At 35.9% G+C, this 24,432-nt stretch overlaps 1 protein-coding gene across 2 annotated transcripts; it reads right to left on the bottom strand.

Moving 5' to 3' along the window:
• Positions 1-1,376: 1,376 nt before the first annotated feature.
• RAB14 (RAB14, member RAS oncogene family) lies at positions 1,377-24,226 on the bottom strand. Of its 2 annotated transcripts, none has more exons than XM_031450355.2 (8): positions 23,955-24,226; positions 15,752-15,810; positions 14,444-14,497; positions 12,957-13,134; positions 9,144-9,210; positions 5,636-5,723; positions 5,242-5,272; positions 1,377-4,261 (listed from the first exon to the last, which is right to left on the bottom strand). In XM_031450355.2, the coding sequence occupies exons 2-8, from the start codon at positions 15,801-15,803 to the stop codon at positions 4,084-4,086; spliced, it is 648 nt and encodes a 215-aa protein (XP_031306215.1). In that variant the 5' UTR covers positions 15,804-15,810; positions 23,955-24,226; the 3' UTR covers positions 1,377-4,083. The 2 variants fall into 2 exon arrangements, with proteins under 2 accessions (XP_031306215.1, XP_064346549.1); XM_064490479.1 differs by having other exon boundaries at positions 14,444-14,973; positions 23,955-24,220.
• Positions 24,227-24,432: the final 206 nt, after the last annotated feature.

The following is a 24,432-nucleotide window of genomic DNA, read 5'->3' on the forward strand; positions in this document are numbered from 1 at the left end:
CACTGTAGCTTATTCTACTTGTACAATTAACGTCAGGGTTTGCATTTGTACATATGGGAATAGTTGTATACAATTTCAACCAGGGTCCTAGATAGCTGAGGGTTTCTTATCTTTGAAAGGTGTTGTCATAAAACCAATGCTGACTTGAACCTATAAACTGCAAATCTGCATCTCTAAGCTGGTAAAATCTATAATTAGAAAGGGGGAAAATGTACGTTAAGTCCCTCTTCATTTATAGTGCCAAAAGTTATTCTTGAATTTTTTAAATCTATTTTCATATGAAAATAAAAGATAAAAATAAATTTGGATCTGTCGTCTGACTTTACACTTCACATGTCTACAGTAAACCCGTTAAATTTACCTTCAAGAAAATGGTTTTCCATCCTTGCCTGCAGGTTGAAGTATGTTGTGCCTATCAATGAATTTATCATTTGGAAATACCTATTATAGAACTATTATACTTCAGGTGCTTTTCCTTAACCAAAAATTCTTTGGTGGAAAATTAGAACTTTGTACTTTGGAGTATCTGACCCAGTGGTATATTCAAATTGTGTTCAGACTAAAAAATTTTTTGAACTGCCATAATGGCTCAACTCCATGGTCTATGAATAATTATTTAAAAACAAGAATAGCAACTACTGTCACAGTAGGATGTGTAGCAATATAGTTAGTCCCATGGGTAAGTGGTGTATGAAATGACATGTAATAGGTTGTTTTAAAATATTCCCAAGGACCTTCCAGGCCCCTGAAAGGTACACTACTATATACAGTACATACAGCAGGGAGCAATCCCTCACCACCTACTGCAGTTTATATTCCTAAAAAACTGTTTGGCTAGAGATGGACCATTAAGATTTGGGATAACTGATTAAAGACAATGAAAATAGCATAAAATTTATTAATACACCAAGTTCTAGAAAACATCTACTTTCAAAATAAAAATTGACTTGGTAGTGTCTTTTGTACTTACATTGTTTTCATTTTTGCAAGTCTTATTAGCAAAATGCTTAAAAACCTGGCCTGTCCACAATTACTGAAATCCTTCAGGGACATTTTCCTGTTCTGTCCACGTGCTGAATGAGGGTAACGTATTTTTCTCCTGAACTGCCACATGAACCCTTTCTGTGTTCCCATTTGGTCGTTTAACGGGAGTGAACTAAACTACACGTTTAGATGAAAGGATCACACTTAAAACAATGGATGCAAGGGCAAAAATGTTCTCAAAAATTGGCCTTCTGGAACTAGAGAGGTGAGGTAATTAATGTGTGAAGCTAAATACCTGGGTCCAAAAGACATCTTTCCAAAGATACTTTACTGCGTCTAACTAGTATTATGTAACCACCACCAACCAAAAAAAAAAAAAAAAAAAATCAAAGTTACTGCATCAATCACTTTATTATCCATGAAAAATACTTGAACATCATACTGGAATGTCTTAACGCCGAGAGTACTGAGCACCAGTGCTAATGAGGAGGGCTTCATACAGGTGCGAGGGCAAGGAGAAACCCAGAAAAGCAGCTGATCACACAAGCAGTAAGCTCTCCACGGATTAATAATTAAAAGAATTTCACATTCTCTCCAAAGTGCACTTGCCCAGTATCTGGCGCACAGATGGTACAATATGACAATTGGCTTCTCTATTTTTGAGCACCCAAGTTTATTATAGGGGGTAACACATGCAAGTAACAGAATTTGGCCCCAAGTACAGTCAAGGGAGAACACTATCAGGCATCAAAATACGCTGATCTCACACTGAAAAAGGCTAAAAAACACTGCAGGTGTGATCCAGACACAAGGATAAAACTAGTTCAACTTACTCAGTGATGCGGATTTATACGCTACATATGTAGACTTCTCTTTATACAACAAATAAGGGCAATTCTGCAATAAAAACTGGCGACTAATGCCAAGTAACTGTTTGCCTGAAGAAAATATGAAATCCTATTATAGTTCAGAAAATAATACAAACGATTTTAATTTAATCTAGATACAGGTACTTTATTTACAAATATTTAGATTAATAGCATTTTGTTACATCAAATGAAGGGTACAGCAGTCTGAGTAAATCCTGTCACAGGAACGATGAGACCCACTGTAACTAACTGGGAGTCGGGCTATTGCACTGGACAAGCGCAGTCTGAGTCTGTGATTGCTACCTTACACCCCCATGGCTGGTTGGTTGGTTTTGTTTCTGTAAATATATACACAGACCAGCAGGTCATGGTCCCCGGGTGAGTCCCTCGTGATGCAACAGTGTAAGCAAAAAATGGTCACTGTAGTTCCGTAACAGAATACACCAATCTACTCCAGGTATCTTGTTTTTTTAAAAAGTTAAACAAAGACAGAAATAAAGATGAGTCCACAAATTAACCAAATCCTATGTTCTGCACATTCCAGTTTTGGCTTTTATTTAACATTGACTATACAATACTCTGGTACTACCACATGTTTACAACCCAGAAAGCTGTATTTTTTAGTGTCTGTAAATAGGGATTTAAAATGTGTATTTTAAACACAGCAGTTGCGCTGAGAGTGCATTTTACATAATATACTGAGGTTTACCTATCCTACTTCAAATAACTTCTCAATTCCCAGCCTGAACCATAAACTCAATTAAAAATCAATCAACAGAAGAACGTGGTAAAACAAAGTTTGTTGTCTAAAGAAGATTGTTTCCCTTGCAATACAGTATTTTGTCAGTGGCCAAACCACATAGTGCAAAGTAGTAACTTACTTTGTATCAGCACAAACATTGACACACCGTTACAAATACTTTCCCTTTTACAAAACAATTTATGCCAACATGACATAAAACAGCCCCTCACACTAAGAACACAAGGGATATCTTAAATTACTTCACTGTAGTGTTAAAAAATGCACAATTTAAAATCCCTTAACAGCAGACCTGCGGTTCTGGCTGTCTGGTTCAGAATCTCACCGTTCCAAGAAGATAAAGGTATAAAAGCTTAAAATGTGCAATAATAAACCCAGCCTTTTTTCTTTTTCTATACAGTAAGGCAAGAAATGCAGCCTGTAATGCAAAATGTTTACAAAGAGAGAAAAGCAGGTTAGCACATTGTTGATTGCACAAGAACAGTTACGAAAATCAGCAGGTAAGCCACAGTGCAAAGATGGAACAGAATCTGCTAGTGTTAATCCTCTCACGCCAGGAGCTCGTTCCAGCATAATGTCCCCAAACACTGCCAGCACCAAAGGGTGGAGCCAGTATTACATGTGAACTGCAGTCGTGTCTATTTCCTTGTGTGAAATGGAAGGGAGTAACATGGTCACATATAGGTCATACTGTACAAACTGGTATTTTATACTGTTCCAATGCCAGTAATCAATTTATTTTCTTCATTAAAATAATATACACAGAATGTATTGTTAGTTCGGTTCCTTCAAATTTTATACATATTTACTTTCTGCTAAAAAGAAAAAGATAAAATGGTGTAAAAAAAAGATAAAGCTATTAATTAAGCACAAGAGAAAAGATAAATGGATATTTTCCCTGTGCAAGGCTAGGACAGAAGCAAACCTCCTCAAGAAAAAATGCCACCCACACAACAGGGAATTTATCCGACAAAAACAAAACAAAAGGAGTTAAAGAACAACCCCTTCTCTATCATCAGAAGTCATTTCACAGCAATAAAGTTAATGGGTTACAACAGACATACATGAACAGTTAAAGATGGGTAGAAAGGCTTAAGATATCATCAAACTAAACCGTACAATGAGACAAAGCCTTGCCAAAAAGGGAAGGGTAAAAATCAAGTCCAGCATCAGTGCTCAGTGTAAATCATGTATTGGTGACATACCTATCACGAGGACAATCAGGGGAAAAAAAGTCTAGATTTACCATGCAGGAGAGATTTATTACTCTACTTGCCTTTGATAACCTGATTACATCTAGTTGTTTAGCAGTTTAGTATTGTGTTAAACTGTTTTTACAACAGAGTTGTTTTTTCTTTTTTTTTTTTAATTAAACCCAGTAAGATGTACAGAAGACAATGAGGCAGTAAAAAGTACTGCTTCCAACAGACAGAGGTGAAAGGTCAAATGAGAGCCTCGGCAAAGAGGTCACTAGCAGCCACAGCCTTCTCTCTGGGGTTGGGGTTCACTGGTTAGCCGGCCTCCCTGTGGAGCTGAAGGTTTGTGTTGTACACCAGACTCGGCAGCATTCAGATCCAAGCTTCCATCCTGAATGTTCTGATAGATTTTCTTGGCAGCCTCAAGGAAAGCATCTTCTACATTCTCTCCCCTAAGAGGCAATCAACAACTTTAGTGGAGAACCACAGCTTTCTACGAAAGATAAGACATTATACACTAACCTTTTGCTAACCTTTAGTCAACTGCCATGATGTCTTCAACTTAGCGACTGTCATCTAATAAAGGATTAGCAGAAGACTGAGCTAAGAGAACATGGGAAAATATTTTCTGTGGAAAGCACATAAACACAATACTAAGGGCTGTTTCTACAACCCTATTCAGATAACTGTAAGTTTTCTAATCATTAAAATGCTGTATGTTTAGATAATAATTAAGACAGGCCATTTCTGTAACTATAGTGGGCATTCCATGATTATCTCCAAATACATACAGAACAGTATTCCAGGATCTGTATGGTCCGGTTAGCCACACGTGAGCTGTACTGTTCTTATTACACTTAGCATGTTCACAATCTAGTTCAGTTCTCTTAGGTCTAAGAGTATAGATGAGGCTAAATAAGAAGGGGCTAGATTCTCATCACCGAAAGGAATTTTTAGCTTAATGAATGAAAAATTATGATAGGAGTCCTGGGGTTCATTAACGGACATGGGATAACAATTAGAAAATGTGAATTATACTTCTAATTATTCTTAGACATTGTATATTTCCTTAAGTCATGCTTTCTACCGTGATCAGAAGTATTAAATGAACAGGTTGACCAAACTCGAGTCCAAGATGCCAAATTCAACCTCAGTTGTGAAAGTCAAACACTTTTGAAACGTTAACACAAATTCATTTATTACCAATGGGCGTGATCAAGGCATAACATTTTAGGTAAAGTAACAAAAATTATTTTGAAATGTGAAACAGGATGCACAGAAATGTCTGCTGACTGTTCTTCCTGCCGCAAGCATTACACATTTATATATTACACATTATATGTAATATATACATTACACATTTTTATATATGGTTCTACTGTGAGAAATCTGAATGTAATTAAAATGATCTACTAATTTTAGCCATACTTACGTTTTTGCACTTGCTTCAAGGAACAATAAGCCTAAAAATAAAATTCAGACTATGGTAAGAACATTTCAAATTAACTCACAAGGACATTCTCTTCAGTAACATGTGAATAAAAGTTTCCCCTCAGCCTTCAGTACTCCTGCCACAGTGTTTTATCACAGAGTATATGAGTCTGAGATGGAGGCAATCTTTATATTTGTTATTAAATAACTGTACTACCCCCAACATGAATCTCAAGTAGAAACACATTTTATTTCCTCATTCTTGAGATCTGAGCAGTTTGCATTTAAAAAAAAAAAAAAACTGTTGAATAATCTGTAGTGTCAAAATCCCACCTATCCTTAGAAATTCTCCCATGTGTGACCCAAAAAAGCCAAAAGTCTTAAAAGAAACCCACCATTTTCTTCAGCAAACTGTTTGGCTTCTTCATATGTAACATCTCTCTGTGCCTCCAAATCTGCTTTATTTCCTATGAGAATTATTACCTAATTTGTGACCAAAAGAAAGATATCTTAAAACAAAAAGCAACCATTTAAATCAAACATGAAATTCTGAAATCCAAAAATCTTGAAAGAAAAAACATGTGAGCCTAAAAAGGAAACTAAATACTAGCAATTATCCATCAGACAGGACTACACAATCATGAAGCGATTAGCATTAAGAGGGATCTCAGCAATCACCTAGGCCAGGGGCTGACAAACTTTCTGAAAAGGGCAAAAAGTATATATTTTAGGTTTGTGGTCTCTTGGCATGTACTTCTTTGACTTTTGTTTTTTAACAACCCTGTAAAAATGTAAAACCCATTCTCAGCTCTCAAGCCATTCAAAAACAAAACAGCCTTGTTTTGTTTTCATGTGCCTGAGACACAGCTGGTCTAGGCCAAAGATTATTTCTCTTGAGTAAGACTGCTAAGGGTCCATGGACAAGCTCCAGGGTATCTGTGAATGCACTGAAAGTAAACACAAAATGCTGTAAACAAGGACATTCCCTGAAAGAGGTTTGTCATTTTCATTAGGTTTTCAAAAGTTTCTGGGTCCATCAGAAAGTCTGAAAACTACTTCAACTTCTTCAGCTACAGGAAAGGAAATTAATCCTCAAGTAAGACAAACAAGGACTTCTCAAAGGTCACTCAGTGAGGCAGAGGTAGAAGGACATTAGAAGTCAGGTAGAAAACACAAACTGTGACCTTCAAATACTGTTCTCCCCTACACTATCCTTAGGCCAGACTAAGTCTGTAGCTACTGCTAACAAATTACTGTATCCAAGGGGGCAGCAGGGGTGGGAGGACACATATGCAGTGAGTTCAAGGCATAGTATCACACACCTGTATCCTCTTTGGAATCATTTATACAAGAGAAGTTAGGCCAAAGTTAAAGGCAGCTCTGAAAAGTTCTAAGAAAAAAGTGTGCAATCATGGGAAATAGGATTTTGGCCTTTATTGGCAAAGGGCTGGGGATAAACTGTCTCTGTCTATATATTATTTGACACCAACTGGCAAACCCACCCTCCTCTTTCCCCGTTTGAGACAGGTGTGGTAATCCAGATACAGATACTTGAGGAATGGGTGGTTTCAATTAAAAGGGATTTCCACCATTAACTTTTATTCATGTGAAATTACAGCCCCTGGCTCTCCTACTTTCAAAAAATGATGTTCATTTAAACTGAATAACCATTTTGACCTGAATGTAAATCTTGAGCAAGGACAGTTAAATAGTACAACAAAAGTGAGCATTCTTCAATCAGTGTGGACAAGTGCCCACTGAGGAAAGAAGTTTTCACACATAGTCCACTAATCTTTTAAAGAATAAGGTAATGACACTTAAAAAGAAATCAATTTTTAAAAAAAAAATCAGAGTAGATAAAGTCATAATGGCTCAGGAGTACAGGGCCATTACAGGACAGGTACTCAAAGTAGGAAATGTTTACTGAATGGGAACACTGCCTACTTTCCCAGTTCCTTAAGATTTCCAAACCATGCTTCCCATCATGAAAGGGGACATATCAAGTGGCATGCTAACAAGAGAGGTACAAAATATATCAACAACGAAATGAGAAAGTATGTAACCTCCACACAGAAATCAAAGGCATAGTTACAGAAAATGCAACATTTGAGGTGGACCTTAAAATAAAGATGTTCTTTCTTCTGAAGATCAGGTAAGATTTTAAGAGGCACAAATAAGACAGGAAGGACATGGCTAACTTCTTATTATTCTCCTCTAAGGACCCTTATACAGTAAGTTTTTTCTTCTTGTTTTTAGTATTTTACTCAAATCGCAAAAGCTTACAAAAGAGTAGAGAGGTCTTATATACCCTCCGCCAAGCTTCCCCAATAGCAGCATCTTGCATAGTCACTGTACATTCTCAAACCCAGGAACTTGACATTGGTACAATCTACAGCCCTTATCAGATTTCATCAGTTTGACACACTCTCAAGTGTGTTGTATAGTTCCATGCAATTTTACTGCAGGTACAGATTTGTGTCATCATAATCAGGATACAGAACTATTCTATCACCACAAAGGCACTGCTTTGTGCTGCCCTCTTTATAGTCAACTCAAACCCTTCACCCCCATCGCAAACCCTGGCAACCACAAATCTGTTCTCCATCTCTGTAATTGTGTCTTTTTGAGAATGTTTTATAAACAGAGTCATACAGTATGTAATCTTTTTAGACTAACTTTTTTTTCACTCAGTACAATGCCCTTGAGAGCTAATTTGCTGTATGTGTCTACAGTTCATTCTTTTGTATGGCTGAGTGTTCCACAATCATGGATGTACCAGAGTGTTTAACCATTCACCTATCGATGGCCATCTAGTTTGTTTCCAGTTTTGGGCTACTGCAAATAAAGCTGCTATGAACATTTATCTATAGGTCTGTATGTATACCTACGGTGGATTTAATATGATAATGGATGTGAAAGTTCCAGGCACAGTCCCTGGCATAACAGGTAAACCATGTTAACTGACTCTCAATAATAATTAAATTGCTGTTCCCTGATAACAGCCAATCTTATCATGAATTACATATTTACTAAACCAGGCCACTGCCAGGTGCTGGGTACAAAGCTAAGTGAGACACAGGCCTTACTCTTGAAAAGCTTGGAGTCAGTCACAGCACTGTGCCTTTCCTCATTTGTTCCTGGAATACCCTCTACAGCATTTACTCAGACTTTATCTACCAACCCTCAAATCCCAGCTCAAACACCCCCTCCTCTGTCAAGCTGGTTTCTCCAGATGGCACTGCTCATACTGGGCACCCTCTTCCCCAAGTGCCATACCAGTCACTCTATTTCTAACCCTATTTCACTCTGTTTTTCAATACAGTTACTTGTATACCCTCAGGTAATGTCCTGCTAGACTACAACCTTCTGTGGGCCAGGGACCCACATTTATTCTTGTATACTGCAGAGCCTAGCATGGTGGACAGCCAGCCTTGAAAATCTCAATAAATAAGTATCTTCTCCATCTGGCTAAGAAGCTGATTTTTTCAAGCATGTAGAACTCCTTATTTTTAATTGAAATTTTACTGAGATTCACATACAGTTGTAATAAATAATACAGAAATCCCTCATACATTTTGCCCAATTTTCTCCAATGGTAACATTTTATGAAACTAATGTAGAAAAAAGCAATAGTTTCAGATTTCATAGTCTTTACTTGACACCCTATTTATTATTTTCTTTTTTTTTAGCCACGAACAAACAAAAACCAAGTATAAGATGTGAAACCTGGGGTAATTGGTACAAAAAAGAGTTTAAAGTTTGCTTCAATTAATTTAAGAATAAAACAGATTCTCTCATTCTTAGTACCCAAATATAAAAAAGCTCACTTATTAGCAAATGGCTTTCCTTTCTGGGTCAACTTAGATCTTAAATTTTCTGTGTAACAGATGTCATTTAACTTACAGTATTTGGATTGGTGAGATTCCTTGCATCTGTCAACCAGCTGCTTAAGTGATTGTATGTACTTCTTCTGCAAAAATTAAAGTTTACATTTGTGACTGCCACATACAGTTGCCATTTCAATAGGAAAAAAACTTCAACAGATATTTTAAATATACACTTTAATCAACAGATCCTTTAAAAAGTATTTCTGATTCGACTAGATTGTTACTCTAAAGAACAACTGTTGAATGTAAACACATACTTTTCAAAAATCTAGCCAAATCTACTGTTTTTAAATAAATAACTCAATAAGCAACAACTCTATAATCACTTACATGTCAGGAATAAACTGTTTAAAATTCTAAACTCAGAATTTTCAGTCTGAAATAAAAACTAAAATTATTTTTAAATCATCCAGATTTTCAATTACAAAATCGGAGACAAAATAGTACCAAAATATATAACCAATGACACATTCAATAGAAAACATTTTTTGCAGCTGTCTTTAAATTTTTCAAATTGGAAACCAAGACAGCCACACTACTGTATAAAATTCACCTTTCCTTAAAGAGTAAGCTAACTACAACAGCATTTAAAAATGGCTTTAAAAAGACATTTAATATATCTGACTGGAAATTAAAGTCCCCAGGTATATTAGAAAGTGAGTTTATTTATCAGCAGTTAAGTCATTTTAGGATTCAGACTGCCCTACTTCTCTAGTTTCTCCAAGCAAGAGTTTAAAAACTCATGTGTTCATTTACACTAGCCTAGCAGGACCTAAGATAGCAGACAAACCCAAATAATTTACAATAATATACAAAGTATACCATTAATATTAATTAGACTTTACCAAAGAGGTCAAAATTTTAAAAAGTTTGAAGATTAAAAATGTTTGATTTATACAGACTCACTGAACAGGTGAAGAAACAGAAAACCATGAAGACTTAAATGATTTCAGAGCCAAGTGTAGACCCCTTTACACACATCATGTCCTCAAAGTGTTTTCGACTTCAGCCTTATGAATATATTCCATGATCTCCAGCAGCCAGTGCTCATATAAAACCTGATATTCCAAATACCTAATCCTTTTCCAGTGAAAACTGAAAAGAACTCCTTACTCAGACCCTTTTTACATATTACACACAAATCACCACCTAAATGTCAAAAAAAGGTCACATAAAATAACTACTTTACTGTTTTAAAATTTTCTAAGTAAAGCAATGGTCAAATATAAATTTTAAAAAGCACAAGCCTTATCATTCCTCAGTATTTGTAGTACTAGCACACTCTGCTTTTACACAGCAGATATACCTTGCTTTGCACACAAAATCTTACACAACACAAGCCCCGAAGTACTTATTTCAATGTATTTTAAAACGTCAAAGCTGACAGCAAGAGTGAATTACAAACAGCCACCACTTTGGTAAACAGGAAAACCTACACATTCTTTGTAAGTAGTATCAAGATCATGTAAACTGTATTATTTACATGTACCTTTACTTCTGCTAATGCTTTTAGTAATTATTTCATTACTAATTTAAAATTTACCATCATAATTTCAAATCTATAAATATAGTATTATCCAAATATTCATTAATTGGTGGTACTAGCGCTTAAAAAAAAAGGGCACTAAAATACCCCTAACTTTGGCATGGAGGTTCGATACACTATGTCAAACAGCTGATACAGCCAAACTGTCATGATAAGCTATGCTGCCAGTTTAGGAAAGTACCCTGTTACAATCAGAGTTAATGCCAAGAATAAAAAGTATTATTAAAGCAGGGACTTTTAAGTTTGCAAAATGTCAAGGATTAAGAGTAGAATAAAAAAAAGTAAAAAAATCAGAGTCACGGCTGCAACATCAATGTCACTATGAAGTATCACTCCAGCAAGAAAGTACTTGTCTAAAGCCCAAAGTACTTTTTTTTTCACTAACAGTTGTATTGGGACATAACAAACATACCATAAAGCTCATCTTATTAAAGTATATGATGTAGTGGTTTTTAATACATTCACAAAGTTGTGCAATGATCACCACTCTAATTCTAAAACAGTTCATCACCCCCAAAAAGAAACCCCATACCCGCTAGCACTTACTCCTCATTCCCTGGCAATCCACCTTCTGTTTTTACGCATTGGCCTCTCTGGATATTTCATTTAAATGGAATCATACAACATTATGACCTTACACGTCTGGCTTCTTTCACTTAGCAAAATGTTTCCTAGGTTCATCTACTTTATAGCACGTATCAATGTTTCTTTTCTTTTAATGGTCGAATTACGTTCCACTGTATGGATATATCATATTTGTTTATGCATTCATCAGCTGATGGGCATTTGGGTTGTTTCCAGCAGAATACTGTTGATGACTCAGATAGACACAAGTTTTACCAAAAAGTACTTACTATGCTTAAAAGTACATTTAAAAGCAAAATATACACACATATCAAGTCATCTTAAATTTACACAATGTTCTATATAAATTATATCTCAATAAAGCTAGAATAAAAAAATACACATACAACGAGCAAAACAAACTACCACACTGTAGACAGATACACTCTAAGCATATTAACTGTATCTAAATTTTATTAATAATGCATGAGTTTTTAATTGTGCAAAGTCTTCAGGAATGCATTCCCTCATAAAAGGATGTCCTGTACAGAAAGCCAGGTTCTTTAATAATCTTCCCACAAAACGATTTACTGATCATGTTATTACTAATTGCCTGGCTCTAGTGAAGAGTGTTAAAGCTGTCTCATTCTGTTTTACCTGAGACCATCCAATTCTAAAATTTAGTAAAACTTCAAGGACTATATTTACAATCATCCACTATCCTTATTCTAAGGCAGCATTTCCCAAAGTGTGTCTTCAATAAAATAACCTTAGGAAACATCAAATTAAACAAAGTTAAAGAGTTAATTTACTACAGAACTTCTCAAGGTTTTAATATGCTAATGTGCACTGTGACCCTTCAAGAAGAAACAGTATAAAGCATTTCCCAAAAGGAAATACACTTGAAAGTCTAATTATCACTTGGTCCCACTTGCTATCCCTAACCCCAAAAGCGAGACAAGAGGCACAGTGCTTTACACTGGCACTTTGCATTAAAATGAAAGGTGATTCAGTTTATTTTCTAGCTTACAGTAGGCAAACAGCAAAGAGTTTAATGAAGTGACACACAATTTTCCAAAGTCTAACATTTAAGGTGCAGCTTTGTTACTTTGTATCAAGTGCTTTAAGTTTCCAGAAATAACAGAGTTGAAATAAATTTAATCTTGCTGCATGAAGTATCACGAGCTACTTCAATCCATTTTAGGACAAAAAAGAATTTAAGTAAATGAACAAATACTTCAGATGCAATTTTGAGAACTTCTTGTAATCTACCATGTTGGATTAGGAAAACTACTTAATTCTTTGCTTGGCCTTATTTTGAAGAGGTGTAAACTTTAACACTAGAGGTTGAATAGAGTAACTCCTCAAGATGTGCCTCCTTTCTGCCGAAGTCAAAAGAACAGTTTGGTGTAAAATACTATTTCACCTCAAATAATTCAACTGATACTGCTTTTCAGAACAGTATTCTTCCATTAGCTCCACCAGCATCTCCTAAAGTTCTTCAGTCATACCCATTTTCAGAAAAGGAAATCAACATATTGTATCATATATCAAGTCTTACACACAGCAATTTAAAGAAACTATAAGCCTAAATAAGTTCATTTATAGTCACACAATTACAAACTAAAGAATGCCTAAATCAATTAAAAAAAGAAACCACAGTGCCTAAAGTAGATTTTCTTTTTCAAGTAGGAAGGCTGAAAATTATTAATTTCTTACCTAGTGATATCATACACCATAAGTGCTCCTGCAGCTCCTCTGTAGTAGCTTCGTGTGACAGCCCTAAACCTCTCCTGTCCTGCTGTATCCCAAATCTGCAGTTTGATTTTTTGGCCACTAACTTCAATTATTCTTGTACCAAATTCAACACCAATTGTGTGAGGACAGTCAGCCATAACTGTTAGGAAAGAAAAGAAATACAATATAATATTCCAACTTCCAGAAAGCTTCAAAGTAAGACTAGTGGGGAAATAATGCACTGGATAATCAAATGATTTATTAATTATAATTTATTAATACTGAAGGCTATAAACAGACTAAAGCTTGCACTAAAAAAAGTTAGCAAAAACACAGAAGTAAGAAGTCAAAGAGATCTGACTGGACTAGAACAGGGGTCAGCAAGCCTCTGTAATGAACCAAATAATAAATCAACTCTACTTTGCTGCTGAAGCACAAGAGTAGCCATAGACAATACATAAAATGGGCACGGTTGCATTCTAACAAAACTTTATGTATAAAAATGGGCAGTGACTGATTTGGCCCACAAGTTGTTTGCTGCCCCCTGGACTAAAAGAATCTGTTAATTAAAAATAAAGATTTTAATAAACTCTTCATAATACCAACATTATACTATTTAACCTTCTGACAATCATTACATGTAACAAATCAATCAATAGTTTTAGGACTCTAGGCATTTTCAGTCAAATACTTACCCTGTAAAACATTATCAATATCTCAAAGAAAATCATATTTAATATATGCTTACAATTATATATTGGCAAGTTATGTATGTCTAATCCAATAGGACAAGCTTATTAGTCCTTTCTTTAAAATTAGGCCACTGAAAACCTACACCTACTATTATCCTCCTGTACAAGGACACAAAGACCGCTGGATGCATCATAAAATATTAAGCAAAAAAATGCCATAGGAATATTTAAACTATATGGAAACAATTTCAACTACATTTAGCCTATATAAAATAAGATACCCCCTTCCCCTACCACCCAAGATAGAGCAGTACTTTGAATCTTAATCATCCAGTCTTGAATGTAGAAAGAACTCCATTTTAAATATTTCCAATCCATTATTATTTAGTTATTAGCAAGTGATATATGAACAAATTTCCGCTAAGGTAATTTCTAGCTTGGAAAGTCAGAGAACAATAAAAAGATTACTTAAATTTGATACTATAGCATACATTTTTATTTTTTATAATTTTTTTAAATTTACGTTTTTATTATCAAAAAACCTAAACAAGTCAATCAAATTATACACGGCATATAAAAATCAACATTCTATACATGCAGGTATATTTCATTTTATCTGCTACTATTAAAAAAAATTACTCCCTAAAAACACAAGTGCACATATAGAGAAAGGCAATATTTAATCGCATAGAGTATGCTGAAAATTACACTTTTTAAAAGGCAGGAAAGTGACAATGAAGAATTTACTAAGGTTTTTACCTTACATATTGAACTTACACTTTTTTTCTGTAAATTGATGAAGCAAGCAAGATTTTCCTACTCCCATGTCCCCTGTATAAAAAAATGGTTCAAGTGGTAATTACATTTCTCAATTTTACAGCCTTATATGCAGTGATTGCTAGACCCCTTTCACTGTATCACATCACAAATTTCTAGAACAGTTAAAAATTTTTACTTCCCTAATTTGTAATGAGTTCAAAAGATCCTCAGGGTCTGTTTTCACTGATACACAAATCAACTACTCCCAACCTTCAGCAGTGATAGAATGTGGTCATGAACAATGTTAATAAATAGGCACCAGCTGGGAAGAGCTTTTTAACAGAGGAACTGTTGTTAATAGTATTTTTTTAATTTAAGCTTTTTCAACATTTTATATAGTTTTTTTTCCCCTTAACCCACACATAAAAGTCAAAGACTCCTAGGAGTGACCAACAGGGCAGCATATAACAAGTAGAAATAATAAGCTTTGGAAGCTTGATTCACTAGATCCCATCTTATCTCATATTTCTTGTATTTCTTGTAGAATTCTACAAAAGAAAAGAATGGCATTAAATGAAAACCATAACAGAATAGATGTCATATCTGACTGTACTAAAAGCAATTTAACCTCTGGTGAAGGAATTATTACAATAAAGCCACAAAAGCTCAGTATTAAACCAAACTGTTATAATGTGAAGAACTGACAGAAAAATATGTGTACTTTCAACTGTGCTCTTAAAAACTGTATTTAGATAAACAGCATTGTCTTTTAAATTGAGCAAAATCTTGAAATTAAACAGAAAAACCACCATTATATTTTATGTATGACACAATTAATCAATGCTCTTTATCAATTTTTGGACTCCAGGGGGCTCTGAAAGTTTTCATATTTTTGGAATGTATCTGCACTCCTAGGAAATTAATCTCATACCCAGTATTAGCAAGCTTTCTGGTAGCCCTCAAGAAAAACCAACATCACTTCAAAGGTACGCAGATAAATTGAAGTACTTAGGGCCACAAAACAAAAGGTACATCAGTAATGCAAAAATAAATCTTATCAAAGGAGTTTTTTTTTTTCTGATAGAGGGGAGGTAATTAGGTTTATTTATTTAGTTTTTAGAGGAGGTATTGGGGATTGAACCCAGGACCTCATTCATGCTAAGCATGTGCTCTACCACTTGAGCTATACCCTCCCCCAAAGGAGTTTTAATTTTGCAATGAGAAAATCATTCACTTCTTCTGGGGTAGTATGTTAAATATTAGTATATAAATATTTTGTATTTTAACATTCTCTGGAGAACAAGAGTGTAAGTTAAATAAACTTACCAATAATAATATATTTAAAGATGTAAGAGTAGTTGTACGGTGCAGTTGCCATGGTGGCACTAAAAACAAAGAAAATTGTTACATCAGAAAAAAATATACATAAGTTATCCAAGCTGATCACGGCTATCCTTTAAAGAGATATAAAATAAAGCACACTGACTATAAACAAAATGTTGGTTACAGTAAGTTAGAGCAAAATTGCATTTCCCAAATTGATCAAATACACAAATTCTCTTGGATGAACGCTGCTTTAATATTCTCATGTATTATCCATAGAGATATAAGAAACCATGTATATCAAAACAATTCCAATACTTCACTTTGGAAATATCCAATAAGAAATGTTACTCTGGAAAACTTCAAACAAGAAAATTTTTATAAATTTAAGTTAAATATCATTATAAATAATCCTCCTCTCTTATTAAGGTCCCCATATCTGTTAAATGATCAAATGAATTACTGATGGCCTATTTGTTTGAAACTCTGATTTTATAACTGAATGTAATAAAAATTAAGCATCAACTTATAAACACAAAATAACGTTTTTACCCTACTTTAGATCAAAGGTTAGCGTAGCATCCAAAGCAATCATATTATTTCTAAACCAAATGAATGTCAGACTTAGAACGACATGAAACTGTTGTTCTTATAGATTAAAAAAAAGTCACTTATTGACGATTTCATGTGGCTCAATCCAACAAAGGATTTGAAGATTAACAATATACCAAATGCGTGCTATATATATTATGCTAGGAGTTAAGAGAAATAATGGTGTAAAATACTACTTGAGGTTGTAAAATTTGAAAGTTTATGTATTAGAAGATATTTCAAAAGATCATAGCCCATTCCTTACCCTCAGATAAGACAACCTAAATTCTAATTTCTCCCCTACTTTTAATAACCTAAAGAGAAAACTTCTCCAATTTATTCAAATGAATGCCTTGAATGTGTCAGACACTGTGCTAAGTACTAGAGAGTAAGAGGTGAATTCTAATACTGATATTAAGTTTCAGTAAAATTTATTCCCCAATAAAACTGAAAGAAAAAAAATCTATTCTCAAACCAGTCTGCAGCTTAAAGAAAGACAAAAATTCTTTATATGTATAAGGGTTTAACCCATTTTTAAAATTTTGATTTCCAGTATTTTTTTTTTTTTATTTGGTTTTTACTGTTTTGGCCAACTACCACACACAAGCCAGACATTTAATGATTGGGGAGATTCAGTTACTGAAATTAACACCTTACTCAATGTCATATTTCAAATAAAATTTCTTTAAAACTAATAAAATTTAACCTGTAGAAAAAATACATATATTAAATAAGTGAATTATTGTTATTAGGGAAGAGGAAGTTGTTAACTACAGCAAATTATGAGACAATCATTTCAAACAACAGTCTTCTCACTTAGCTGTATGAAATCCATTCAACAAAAGTGGGACATGTTGTAACATTTATAATCAGTCTTCAACATCACAGAAAACTCCCTCAACCAGTTCTTTCAAAAAAGGAGTTTTTCTAGTTAAAGTAACTCTGATTCTGAACATCTTACTAATAATATGATTCCCATTTTCCAGGTACTAGGAACTCATATCTTTTAAGAATGAGCTTGATCCTGAGGTTCAGACTGGTCTAGATTTATTCACCATATCTCTGAACCAGATGCTAAAGACATGGGAAAAAAATAATCTCACAGTAAAAATGATATTTAAAGCTTATTAACTTCTTGGTCTACATTCCTCCCAGGCTCTTTTCTTGTAATTAATTTTTAACTCCTCTTTTAAACTTCTTTTTCCCCATTCAAACTTGGGGGAAAGTAATTATTTAGTCATCTTTAAATGACTATTTATCTCAAGCTCCTCCCCTTTTGATTTTCCTATTTCCTTTCCCACTTCTAACTGAAAGTTGTTAACTGTACATACTTTGCTTCCCTTCATTTTATTATGTTAAAACTATGGTGTCTAACAACCCCAATTTCTACTCAAAATGCTCTAAAGGCTGACCATGAAATTACAATCCAATCCTAGTTGTACTAATTTCTGTACTTGCTAATTATCACATAAGCACTCGTTAATTAAATATCTACTGAGATGACTAATTTTTAAAATGTTTTTCTTTAATCACCAAGCATTAATTAGTATAAACTATTTCCAAATAAAAGAGAACGATCACTATTTCAGACTGAACACCAGCATCCTGTGTCCATCTCACCACACAATTTTCTGGTTCAAATTTCTTAAAAATTAAAAATTCTAAAAGCTGAGTAAAGGAAAACTACTCAAACTTACTAATTTCAGTAGACAGGAAGGCAGAAAATATTTAGCACTATAGCCACTAATACAACAGGTCCTTCTTTTCTTATTCTAAGGTAAAATACTAACGAGGTTTAAATAGATGCCCATAGTTTATTGATAGCATTCACTCAAAATTACGTATTCTGCAGTAGAACTATGTTCAAGTGGTCCCTTTTAAATATTAACTATGCTTAATATTGCTTTAACAAAGCATTTCTTGAACATGAAACATACCAACGTTAAGGTGATGAATATATTTGTAACTAGCTGGAAGGGGAAATATGTTTTTCTCCCATCACTTAAGGGTGCAAGGGTGCTTCTGCTCTACTTTGAGAACTTAGAATTAAAAAAAAAAAAAAAAAAAGGGTTGGTGAGAACAAGAAGCATTGGTCTAGTTCAAACACTCTGAAAACATGAGTTCACTCAACACAACAATATTCACTAATTAAAAACCCTTGGTGATATTCTGTAATTTGTGCACAGCTACTGGTGTGATTAAAATGCACTTTCTCCCATGTTTTACAAAAACCATTTGAATAAAATTCACATATAAAGACCTCCTTTAATACCTTTGATTTCTTTAGGAAAAAAAGTACAACACAGACAAGCATCATTAAAATACCTGATGAACAACTTGTAAGCTAATAACAAACCCAACTGTCATAGTTACCATTTACTGGGCACTTAACATATGCCAGGCAATGTGCTAAATACTTTACAAGCAATCTCATTTAATCCTCACTACTACCCTGATAAAATAGTGACTATTATCCTCATTTTACAGATAAGGAAAGACTCAACAAGTAATATGCCCACATCACAGAGCTAAGTGGTCAAGTCTATAGTGCTCTAACTGCAGAGAACCCCCTCTTCATCACTATACTATCTGGCCTCCTCCACAGTTATGAGATGTACCATGAAACCCTATGTTGGTACTTTGGGATACAAACCTTTCTCAGTTCACTCAGTTCTAATTTAATAATCTGAATAAGCAGTATTAAATAATTACATTCAGAGGATGCACTGCAATCGGGATTTGTAGATATGGGTAAATGACAAAACTAGTAACAATAATTCATATTATACCTATCCCAAAATGTTTCTGAAGAGAACTAACATTTGTTGAGTAAACCATGTGATGATCTGCACTACTTTTCCCTATACTGTCATATAATTCTTACTTAATTCTTACAACTCTGCAGAGTTATTACCATTATGTCCATGTAAAAATGGAAAAAATTGAGGTTTGGAGGAATTCATTAATTTGACTGGTTTACAAACTTAGTAAATGGCAGAGCTGGAACTTGAACCCAGGCCTGATTCCAAAGAACATGATCTTCTCTATCTAAAGTAGCTTATTAAAGGCATACATACCTACATATATACACACATGAATGTAGACTGATAAAAGCAAAAAATAAAAATCAGAGAAAGATGGAGGATAATTAATACTAAAAGTTTAGGGTAACAGTTTTACTATCAGCCATGTAAAATTTAGTTCTAAACTTTCTGGCTGTCAAGCAAATTGTTTACTAAATGCATACTAAAAAAGAAAAATTGTTGATGGCCCTGTTTAAATATTAACTGTGCTTAATGATGCTTTAACAAAGGATTTCTCAACCTCATCTCTTGAACATGAAACATACCACTGTTGAGGTGAGAAATATATTTTAAAATATATTTTAAATGGGGTATGTTATTGCATGAAACTCTGCAACAGGCTTTTTTTCACTTAACAATATCATGGATCTATTTCCAGGCCAATAAATATAGATCTAAGTGGTTATTAAATGCACATTAAACACTAATCATTATTGTGCCAAAACAGAATCACACTGTCTTCATGTACTGAATCACCTTTCCAAATAAAATTATACAGAAATATAAATAACTAGTTTTGATATGTGTAGATGCAGATGTGAAGGTAGGCACTTTCAAACACTGCTTGTGGGAGTCTGAAATGCCACAATATTTTGGGGAAGTAATCAGTATATTTTAAAATCTTAAAAATAATCCAGACTTCCTTTTGACCAAGAAGCCCACATAGAAGTAGCCTACAGAAATAAAACCATGAACCCCTAAGGTTACAGGTGCAAGTGCACTTAAAGTAGCATTTTTACAGCAAAAAAAACCCAGAAACAACCTACACACTCATCCCAAAGAAATGGCTGAATAAAGTACATCCCTACTATGAAATAATATGCACTTAGTTTAAAAACCATTTAGATATATGTATTAACCTGGAAATGAATTCATGATCTTATGTGGGAAAAAAAGCATGTTGCAGTTTTATGAAATAGGATACCCATTTTTAAACACATACATACACTCAATCCTCTATGCATATAATATAGAAAGATACACACCGAACTGTGGAAAATGAATACATGGGTTGAGTAGAAAAAAGGAAGGGGAAAATTATTAACCTTCTTTATATATGTCTCCCTGCACTGACACTATAAACATGTACTGTATTCACTGATAATCCAAAATATTAAAAGTAAAGAAAATAAAGGTCTGTTAAATATTTTAAAGCATTTTTATATACAATTCTAATATAAAACAAGAATAAACAAAAACTTCTATTCATAATATTTCCAATATTACTTCCACATTTAACAATAATATGGGGAACATCATATGAAATCACTCATGTAATCAGCCTCAAAAAACAACCAAAATAAAACACTCCAATAATGTGGAGTATTTTTTCTGTGTTTTTTGTTTTTTAATGATTTGGCTCCTTACTGTTGTCAACTTATGCACTGACTAATCCTTTTGCAACTGTTACATAGTTATTTTATTCTACTCTTAGAACATAAGACGTTACTGTGTAATTTTTATATAACTGAGTCAAGACAACACAGGAAAAAAAGCAACCCACCAAATAAAAATATTCCAGGTGATTTAAATTCTGATCTTTATTGTTATTTTTTATATGCAAAACAGTGTTTAAAAACACGTAAGCCAAGATAGACTGCTTCTGTGATTCCAACGTGGAAGTATTTCTGATTATCTACTAAACAGGTGGCCTTCCACTAGGCTCTGACAATACAGTAATGATCAAATGTATGTATGTATGTTGTCCTTCCCTTCATGGAACTCAAGAACAGAAGTGTTTTGGTTTGCTTACAAGTCCACTAAAGTGGAATGCTATTTGATTTGTCAGTTAAGTGGACACAAAAACTTGGTAGTTACTCTACTATACTAATTTAATCAAAACAAGCGGTCAATTTCCTTTCCTTATAGATAATGCAACCACTGAAAATAATCCACTCATTTCTGAGATCCGCTTTAAAAATCACTTCACGTTTGACAAGGTATTTAATGTCACATGTTTATATACATTAACATGTAAAATAAAAAAATTGGATTCCTTTGTGTGTCAAGAGAAAGAAAATTTTCCAGCTAATTATGATAGTATGCTATGAATGAGAAATAAAAGTACTCTCATACTGCCCCTCTGTCCATAAAGAAAAGTACTTAGGAGCAAAACAAAACAAAAACCCTGCACTTACTACCAGAATTTAAAGGTATAGCAATAGTGAAAAATTTACAGATGAAATGATATTATGTCTGAGATTTGCCTCAAAAAATATACAGGTATATATGGATGAAACAAGACTGATCACTGTTAATACAGGCTGATGGGTATATGAAGGTTCAATATACTGCTCTACTTTGTGTATGTTTAAAACTGTCTAGAATAAAAAGGTTTTAAAAAGTATAGTATTTCTGATATCTTTATTTGTACACTGCTGTCTCCAGCCATGCCCAGCATTTTTAACCACATAAACTGTTTCAAGCTTTTACAAAAAAAGTAAACATCTCTCAATAGCCCTAGGTTTAAAATATTTTACTTGCCTTAACCAAAAGTTTCCTCTAAAAAAGAAATTTTCCTCTAAATGTGCATCATCTAAGATTATACAAAAACATTTAATACTGATAAAAATCAGTTGTAAGAACACTCCAAATTCTGCTGCACAGCTGAAGTATGCAACAACTATAAAGTTTAATGTGAAATATAAAAAACAAAAACTTTTAAATATGTAGCTTTAATTCCAAGGAATTTTTTTTAAAGTTATTAAAATCTAAAGGTTTTACATCTTTACAGTAACTGCTGTTCACTGAGTGCCTAATATATGCTAGTACTTTATAAGCAATCTCTAATCCTAAAAACTCATTTTACAGATAAGGAAACCAGCTCAGAGATGAGATACATCCACGGTCATATAGTACTAGAGGGAAAGATAAGGTTAAAGCCCGGGTCTAACTCTACAGCTCTCCAAAGCCATGCTCCTCTAACTTGCTCAACATATATTAAGCACCCACTACATACCTGCTACACAAAATAGGGCACTTACTGTATTTCAAGCAATGTGCTAAGGGTTTTAAACCGCATTTAATTCTCACAACTATAAAACGTAGGTACAGTTATCCCCTGTATAATTAAGGACAGAGTCTGAGACGTTAAGTAACTTGCTTAAGGTCACTTACCTAGGAAGTGGCAGTACTGGAGTGGGAACCCTCCAAAACTCCTAACCACTACACGTTTCAAGACATGACCAAGTAAAACAAAAGGGCGTAAGCGGAACTCTGAAAAAATTTTTTGCAAAGCCTTGGGGAATGGAGGAGTGGGAGCTGGATTATTGCGAGGGCAAATATGAACCCCATAACCACATCTAAATAAAAGGCAGGTGTGATAGTAATGAAGTGAGCAGTAAACTACGAGAGTTCAAATCTAGACCCTGACACTTGCTGTGGGACCACCACGAAATCACCTGACCTCTGGGAATCCCAGTTTTTTCTTCAAATATAAAATGGAGGTCTTGCCATCGCTCTTCTGGGGTTATGAGAATGAGGACTGGCAGGGTTATGTCTGACACAAGACTGGGTTTTATAAAGGAGTAATCAGCTGTCATCCAATGCAGACATAAGAATAAAGGAATTAAGGTGTAGCTATGTTTTAAACAGTCATGTATGTAGCCCTAGCCTAACTTCAGTTTGTTATGTACCATCATTTAATCAGCCACATCACACCTTCAAGCCTCAGTTTCCTCACTTGTGAGACGGAGATACTCTACTTAACACCAATAGGCTCAAGATAAACTTGTAGAAAGACACCTAAATCCGTGTCTGGCACACAGCAAAGTGCAAACCACCGAAACACGCTTGTTCCGCCTTCTTCTCTTAAATTTTAGAAATACCAAAACTTTTTGTCTTCGTTATTTCTAGATGCTACCTAGGATCGGGGCCTTACAGGATGCCACAGACCTTACAAGGCTTCACCCAAACTAGAACCTCGCCAGCACGGACCCCTAGACCCCTGACCAGCCCGAGTCCAAGACAGTCTACCCACATCGACAAGGACACCGGAGCCGGTCCAAGATGCCGGCGAGGCTGCAGGCTGCTGCCGCCTTTTGTGCTCGGGGCCAGACGCGGCCTATGGGCGACAGAATGCCACGTCCGGGGCTCGTGGGCTGCAAGGCGGCGCAACCAGCACCGAGAAACGCGGCGGGGGAGGTCGGTGGCCGCCGACAGCGGCGGCAAGGAGACTGAGCCCGCGGGAGGTGCGAGTCGAGTCAGCCCAGTCCGGCCGAGGAGGCGAGGAAGGCGAGGCCGAACACACCCTTACCCGCACGCCTCGCCCCGGAGCCCTCGGCTGGGCGGGGAGGACCCGGGGCTTCGGCGCGCGCTGCGCGGGGACACCCTCGCCCCTTCACGGAGTCCCGTCAGGCCCGGCGCCGTGGCGCCCACCGCCGACCCCCGGCTTGCCGCGGCCTGACATTGCCTGCCCTGCGGCGCCGCCCGCCCTCCTGCGGCCCGAGCCCGCCATCGTCTCCACCCCCGGCCCTTAGAGAGCGGGACCAGGAGGCCCCGGCCCGCCGGACACTGCGGAAGGCCTAGGTTACCTGGGGGGTTGCTGGTGGCTGGGCAGCTTTCCGGGCGGGAGGGGGGCGTCAGGACGAGGAAGAAGAAGTGGACGCAGCGGGAGAGGAGCGGGGGCGGTCGGCCGAGGCCCCGGCAGGTAGCGGGCTGGCCGAGAAGCTGCAGACGGCCGGCGACAGTGGCGGTGGACGAGGCGACTGCTCCCGCAGCTCCCCCAAGATCTTCCTCGGGCAGGTCCAAGATGGCGGCGCTCCCTGCACAGGGTTTCCTGTCACCCTCGCAATGGGCCGGACCACAAAAGAAGGGGGGAGGAGGATGCGCGCGCAGCTGCAGGAGCCCGGAAGAGGATGGCTGGGCCCGGCCTGCTGGCCACGCCCCTTCCGCAGTCCTCCCCTCTAGACTCGTCGCGCCGCCGTCGAGCCCGCCCCACTGCCTCTCGCGCCCGAAGGGCTTGGAGGAAAGCGCTTATGCGCAAGCGTAACCCCGTGTTCTCTCCTCCTG

Source organism: Camelus dromedarius, chromosome 10 (genome assembly GCF_036321535.1).
Source record: "Camelus dromedarius isolate mCamDro1 chromosome 10, mCamDro1.pat, whole genome shotgun sequence".
NCBI lineage: Eukaryota > Metazoa > Chordata > Mammalia > Artiodactyla > Camelidae > Camelus > Camelus dromedarius.